General features: G+C 46.6%; 1 protein-coding gene across 1 annotated transcript; it reads left to right on the top strand.

The window, feature by feature from the left end:
* Window positions 1–42: 42 nt before the first annotated feature.
* On the top strand, window positions 43–3,182 carry LOC120924241 (zinc finger protein 22-like). The gene is made up of 3 exons (XM_040335112.1): window positions 43–78; window positions 181–319; window positions 2,226–3,182. Exons 2-3 carry the CDS (start codon window positions 229–231, stop codon window positions 2,921–2,923), a joined length of 789 nt encoding a protein of 262 aa, XP_040191046.1. The 5' UTR covers window positions 43–78; window positions 181–228; the 3' UTR covers window positions 2,924–3,182.
* The last annotated feature ends 4,430 nt before the right edge of the window (window positions 3,183–7,612 follow it).

The raw sequence follows: 7,612 nt of genomic DNA, 5'->3' as shown, positions 1-7,612 counted from the left end.
CCACCAGAGAGATGTCCCCGTCCTCTGTATTCCTGGGATACCACACCGGAAGGTCACACCATCCCTCACCATCATCAGGTAGATGGACCTGAGAATGTCCAACTTAAACTTGATTCTCAACATTATTAGATTTTTTTTTTTTCTCTCTTATGTGGTCTTAAAATATTTTTGTGATTTTAGGGGGAAGAAGTGAGGGGTATAAAAATTGTGGTTAAAAAGGAAGAAGAGATGTGTGTGATGGGTGATGATCTGAATATAAAAGAAGATGAAATGATGGTGACAATTACCAAGGAGGAATCTTCTCTAGATATAAGCACAGGTAAGTATTCTACACACAAAAGGCAAAACTTCACATTTTAATTTGACTTTGACTCCGTATAAGATACACAGATGGAATGGAAAATAAAGGAATTGGCCAACCTTCTTGCCATACAGTTAGGCCCCGTACACACGTGGGGATCTCCGCTGGAAACGGAGATTCCTCCTCCGGATTTGGATCCGATGGCTTGTACTCACCATCGGATCAAAATCCGCACGGAATTCATCCGCGGTGACGTGTCGCCACATTGATGACGCGGCGACGTGCGCGACACTGGAAGGTAAGTACTTCCACGCATGCATCAAATCATTACGACGCATGCGAGCGGACGGATTGATCCGGTGAGTCTGTACAGACCACCGGATCAATCCGCTGGACCCGATTCAAGCGGATAAATTTCTTAGCATGCTAAGAAATTTATATCCGCTTGAAATCGATCGGGCCGAGAAATGTCCGCGGATAAATATCTGCTAGGCCGTACAGACGACCGGATTTATCTGCTGGAACTGATCCGGGGATCAATTCCAGCGGATAGATCCGGTGGTGTGTACGAGGCCTTACTTAAAAATGGTAGAGACTGGATGTCAATTTTATTTTCTATTGTAAGCTGACCTGCTAAAGTCTTTCATATTGGCTGATGAAATATGGACAGTTAGTTATAACATTTCACACAGAAGTTGTTATCCTTTTCAGTAATGTATAAAAGACTTTTAAGCTAAAATGGAAAAATCTCCAACATAATCAATGAATACATACAGTACCACTAGCTAATGTGCCCAACAAATAAGGTGGAGGTATTGTACACCATATCTTCATACAAATCTCCAGGCCTCCCTGGAAGAATATAATCTTTGTATTTATCACACATGTTTCCAAAAAATGCTGAGGAGGTGTACACTATATAAAAGATCTGTATACATTCCTCAATAATAAAGTCTTGTTACCAACAAGTGGATATACTGTACATCATATGAAAGGCCCATCTCCATTCCTCAATATTAATGTCTTGCTATTAAGAAATGAGGTGGAGATACTGTACACCAAAATAAAAGCCCATCACCATTCCTCAATATAATGTCTTGTTACCAACAAATGAGGAGGAGATACTGTACACCATATGAAAGGTCTATCTCCATTCCTCAATATAATGTCATGTTCCCAAAAAATGAGGAGGAGGTACTGAAATTGCAGGCTTGGCTGGCTTAAATCAGGTTTGGTCTCCACTCAGAGACTGGCCACATTAATCACCTTGCAGGTGGACCGACAGACATGGAGAATGCCATATCAAAGGTCCATCTCCATTCCTCAATATAAAGTCATGTTCCCAACAAATGAGGAGGAGATACTGCACACCATATGAAAGGTCCATCTCCATTCCTCAATATAAGGTCATGTTCCCAACAAATGAGGAGGAGATACTGTACATCATATGAAAGGTCCATCTCCATTCCTCAATATAACGTCATGTTCCCAACAAATGAGGAGGAGAAACTGTACACCATATGAAAGGTCCATCTCCATTCCTCAACATAACGTTGTGTTCCCAACAAATGAGGTGGAGGTACTGAGATTGCAGGCTTGGCTGGCTTAAATCAGGTTTGGTCTCCACCCAGAGACTGGCCACATGAATCACCTTGCAGGTGGACAGACAGGCATGGAGAATGCCATATGAAAGGCCCATCTCCATTCCTCAATATAAAGTCATGTTCCCAACAAATGAGGAGGAGATACTGTACACCATATGAAAGGTCCATCTCCATTCCTCAATATAATGTCATGTTCCCAACAAATAAAACCAAAAGAGGTCAATCTCCCTATCTTTTGATAACAATATAATCTGTGTATTTACCTCTTGACTGAGTATACCATTGGTGGTTTGGCTGCACTGTATATTATTTTCCAACAGGTGGAAGCAATGGATGGAATACCTCAAAAGGACTTACTTTATTTCCTGAAGATAATGACATGGCACAAAATTCTCCAGATATAAGCATTGTTACTCAAAATACACATCAGAAGACTCATACAATGAAGTGCTCATTTTCTTGTTCGGAGTGCGGGAAAGGTTTCAACGGGAACCACGCTCTCATTAATCACCAGCGAACCCACACCAACGAGCGCCCATTTCCTTGTCCGGACTGTGGCAAACGCTTCAAAGTTAAGTTTTGTCTTGATCGACACTTGAAACTTCATGAAAATAACGATTCTCTGTCCTGTTTAGAGTGTGGCGAGTCATTTGAAAAGAAATATGACCTCCTCGTACATCAGAGGAACCACGCTGGTAAGGAGGTCTTTCATTGCATGGAATGCCAAAAAATGTTCTTAAAAAATATGACCTGGCTGTCCACCAGCGAACCCACTCGGAAGAAAAGCCATACTCGTGTTCTGAGTGCTGCAAGTCCTTCAAAAATAGACGAGACCTCATTCCACACCAGAGGATCCACACCGGGGAAAAGCCATTTTCATGTTCTGAGTGCGGGAAGTCTTTTACTCACAAATCTCAACTCAAAACCCACCAGAAGGTCCACACCGGCGAGAAGCCTTTTTCTTGTTCCGAGTGCGGCAAATCCTTCCCGAGTAAAGGAAACCGCGATAAACACATGAGAATTCACACCGGCGAGAAACCGTTTTCCTGTTCAGATTGCGGAAAATGTTTTGCGCAGAAAGTGACGCTAATGATCCACCAGAGAACGCACAACACCTGAAAATCTTATGGTGCTGGGTCTACCAATTCTTGGACTGATCTTATTTAGTCTATAGAACGATAATGCAATACAGATTAGCAGGAGCGTAACTAGAAATCACAGGGCCCCATAGCAAAATGTTGTATGGGCCCCCTCTGAAAATGCCCCCCCCTGCCAGTGTGCCCATCATTTGCCGCTACTGTGCCCCATCTGATGCTGCCAGTGTGCCCATCATTTGCCGCTACTGTGCCCCATCAGATGCTGCCAGTGTGCCCATCAATTGCTGATACTGTGCCCCATCAGATGCTGCCCGGTACTTACCTGTTTCGCAGCGGGTCAACGGCGGTCTCCTGCACGTCCTCCATTTCATCTTCTGTCCTCTTTCAGGTGTCCAATCACAGCGCCTGACGTTTCAGCCAATCAGGTGACCAGTAACAGACCCGGCAACCTGATTGGCTGAGAGGGGAATTCATTGATTGGAAAAGTGAATTCCTTCCCTTTGCTAACACACAACGACCATAGATCGATTCATGCAATGCATCTATGGTGATTAGAGCGGTGCAGGATAGAGGGAGCACAGTGAGGATGCACCACCACTCATCCTCACCGGGCCCCGCTCAGCTGCGGGCCCCATAGCACCCGCGTGGGTCGGTATGGCAGTAGTTCCACCCCTGCAGATTAGGCAGTTTGGAAGGGTCAGTCAACCTAAAAGGGAATATTTTAGTTTTAGGTGTTTTGGCTTAGTCTATATCTTGGATCAAAGTCATTAGTAGAAGTACTACTTCGATGCCTAATTTTTTATTATGTTCTAGTTTTGTTCTTTATCTGACAATGTATTGCTGTAGTGAACAGTGCCCACCTACCCTGACATCAGTAATCTGATTATTTGGGACCCCTGACTTGTAATGCAGGAAAGAATTCCCAGAGGCACACCCACTGCAGGCTCTTTGCTGTCTCTCAAGCTGGCGCAAGCAATGTTGATGCAGGGATCTCTCCCTTAACTCACTTGTATTCTGACAGCAGGGACCCCCTTCAGAATTAACTGAACAGCGCTTGCAGTTATTGGCTGCGAGAGCTGATCGAATGCTGGTTTGAAATCTTGCTGCAGTGCATCACATCAACCACCTCTATCAGGGTCCTCATTGAAGGTATTGTCCTCCCAGACCAGAATTGAGGAAAAATCTCAACAACAAGGACAACCCTGGGGTCTCAGGCTATCCATCCTTCCTACGTTACATAAGGATGTGCATTGTACAACAGCAATAAAATAAAGCTCTCTTTGGTAGACCATGGCGTGGACTCTTGTCTTGTTTGAACTAAGTACTACCCAGTGCAGATCTCTGAGCCCCACACCAGCCTGTTCCTGAGCCCCACACCAGCCTGTTCCTGAACCCCACACCAGCCTATTCCTGAACCCCACACCAGCCTGTTCCTGAACCCCACACCAGCCTGTTCCTGAACCCCACACCAGCCTGCAACTGAGCCCCACACCAGCCTGCAACTGAGCCCCACACCAGCCTGCTCCCGAGCCCCACCCCAGCCTGTTCCCGAGCCCCACCCCAGCCTGCTGCCGAGCCACACACCGGCCTGCTCCCGAGCCCCACACCAGCCTGTTCCCGAGCCCCACACCGGCCTGCTCCCGAGCCCCACACCGGCCTGCTCCCGAGCCCCACACCGGCCTGCTCCCGAGCCCCACCCCAGCCTGCTCCCGAGCCCCACCCCAGCCTGCTCCCGAGCCCCACCCCAGCCTGCTCCCGAGCCCCACACCAGCCTGCTCCCGAGCCCCACACCAGCCTGTTCCCGAGCCCCACACCAGCCTGTTCCCGAGCCCCACACCAGCCTGCTCCCGAGCCCCACCCCAGCCTGCTCCCGAGCCCCACCCCAGCCTGCTCCCGAGCCCCACCCCAGCCTGCTCCCGAGCCCCACCCCAGCCTGTTCCCGAGCCCCACACCAGCCTGTTCCCGAGCCCCACATAAACTTGTTCCTGAACCCCATAACAGCCTACTCTTGAGCCCCACACCAGCCTGTGCCTGAGCCCCACATCAGCCTGCTCCCGAGCCCCACACCAGCCTGTTCCTGAGCCCCACCCCAACACGTTCCTCAGCCCCACACCAGCCTGTTCCTGAGCCTGAGCCCCACATCAGCCTGCTCCTGAACCCCACACCAGCCTGTTCCTGAGCCCCACCCCCAGCACGTTCCTCAGCCCCACACCAGCCTGTTCCTGAGCCATACACCGCCCACCACCTTCACCTCTGCCTTATCATCGCATCTCCACCTCCTCACCAATCCACGTCATCAGGTACTCTGACAGCTGCAGGACAGCTCTCACTCTCCCCCAGACAGACGAGGATTACAGCGATCCGCATGAGACAAATCACTATATGCCTATGACTTTTTACTATCTTAGGTGCCTTTCTCTCTCCTTTATGACCCTCCAGAGCTACTTCTTCTCAACAAAGTGATGCCTTCAGTGCCATTGCTCCATGCAGACCCCCACCCCCCCCACCCCCCCCACCATGCCCTCATCTTACTTTTTAACCCATATCCAGACCAGGAATTTATAAGCCCCTTTAAAGGGGAAGGTGCATTCTGACCTAGATTTTTTTATGGGTCATAAAATAAAGTGAGCACATTGTGTGGAAGGTAAAGGATACAAGGTGATCACAATTGCAGATAAATCTGGAGCACAAAAAGAGAACTCTTTTTCCTAAGTGGGACTTTATTATACATGTGGTGGTTTTAACATGTAATATGAAGATTTTTCAACACTGGGGAATTTTAGAACCAAAAAAATGATTTTTGGATTTATTTTGTTGTATATAAACGCGCATGATTGGTTTTCTGGTGTATATTAAAGTAGATTAAATGCATCATGACATTTTAATTACATGATTAAAAGTGTGTGGAACATTGGAGAATATGAGAGGCAGCAGCGAAGATGAAAAATAGAAACGTTAACATTTTGGCATACAATTTTGGTAACAGGAATAGTGGTTGCAGAAAGGGATTTTTGAACAGTGTATGTGGTTTTCATATAGGAAATTCCATTTATTCCAAAATGGAATGTTAAAAGCAATCAAAATATTAAAGTGCTTTCAAACAACATTTGTCAAGTCTCTGTTAGCTTTGTCAAACTTAAGCCTCATACACACGATCGGACTTCCATCGGACTTTTCCGTGGATTTTGGTCCGAAGGGACGTTGGCCGTGAACTTGGTATGCATATACACGGCAGAACATTTTCAGCCAACAAACACGAACGTAGTAATGTAATAGACGTACTACGTGTTTTTTCAGCTCTTTAGCGCCACCCTTTGTGCAACTTCTGCTATTGTTGTCTGATCTTTAGCATTGGTTCTGAGCGTGCGTGTTTGTACTTTGGACTTGTGTACACACGATAGGATTAGCCTCCATTGGACATTTGTTGCCGAAAAATATGAGAGCATGCACACTGAACATTTGTCCGATGAAAAAGCGAAAACAATTGTCCGATGGAGCGTACACGCGGTTCGATTGTCAGATCAAATAGGTCCGTCGGACATTTAAAAAAAAGTCAGATTGTGTGCATGGGCTTTTAACAACTTAAGGACCGCCTCCTGCACATTTACGTCGGCAGAATGGCACGGCTGGGCACAGGCACGTACCTGTACGTCCCCTTTAAGTGCCCAGCCGTGGGTCGCGCACCCGCGACCCGGTCCAATGCTCCGTGACCGCAGCCGCGGGACCCGCGGACCCGATCGCTGCCGGTGTCCCGCGGTCGGTCACAGGAGTTGAAGAACAGGGAGAGGTGTGTGTAAACACACCTTCCCAGTTCTTCACAGTGGCAATGTCACTGATCGTCTGTTCCCTGATATAGGGAAAGGCGATCAGTGACATCACACATCCAGCCCCGCCCCCCTACAGATAGAAACACATATGAGGTCACACATAACCCCTACAGCACCCCCTAGTGGTTAACTCCTATACTGCAATTGTCATTTTCACAGTAAACAATGCATTTTTATAGCATGTTTTGCTGTAAAAAAGGCAATGGTCCCAAACATGTTTTTTAAATCTTTTTTGGGGGTATTTATCATAGAAAAAAGTAAAAAATATAGATTTTTTTCAAAATTGTCGCTCTATTTTTGTTTATAGCGCAAAAAATAAAAACCGCAGAGGTGATCAAATACCACAAAAAGAAAGCTCCATTTGTGGGGAAAAAAATACGCCAATTTTGTTTGGGAGCCACATTGCACGACCGCGCAATTGTCAGTTAAAGCGACGCAGTGCCGAATCGCAAAAACTGGCCAGGTCCTTTTACCTGCATAATGGTCCGGGTCTTAAGTGGTTAAAATTATATTTTACTTATGAACATTCGAAGGAAGATCTACCAGTGTGTGGCCAGCTTAGACCTATGAGGGGCTTACAACAGTTTGCATCCATCCACCAAACGGATGCATGAAAAAACGGTACAATATAATTTGTTACCAGTGTTTGTGGTCACGTCCCTGGATGATGTCCTTTTCTTTTCAGATAATCTTCAGGAGTGTTGGAAGTATGATATAATGGGTTGGAAAGAATCAGCTTTACATGAAATTAGAGAAATGTGAGTTTGGGCAAAGCCAGATCCA

This window comes from Rana temporaria, unplaced genomic scaffold, assembly GCF_905171775.1.
Source record: "Rana temporaria unplaced genomic scaffold, aRanTem1.1, whole genome shotgun sequence".
In the NCBI taxonomy this organism is placed as follows: Eukaryota; Metazoa; Chordata; class Amphibia; order Anura; family Ranidae; genus Rana; species Rana temporaria.
This window is presented reverse-complemented; position numbering and strand designations above follow the sequence as displayed.

Coding starts and splice junctions, on each gene's coding strand:
- LOC120924241 (XM_040335112.1), top strand. CDS start 229: ATGTGTGTGATGGGTGATGATCTGAATATAAAAGAAGATGAAATGATG. Junction 320..2,225: donor TTCTCTAGATATAAGCACAG/GTAAGTATTCTA, acceptor ATTTTCCAACAG/GTGGAAGCAATGGATGGAAT.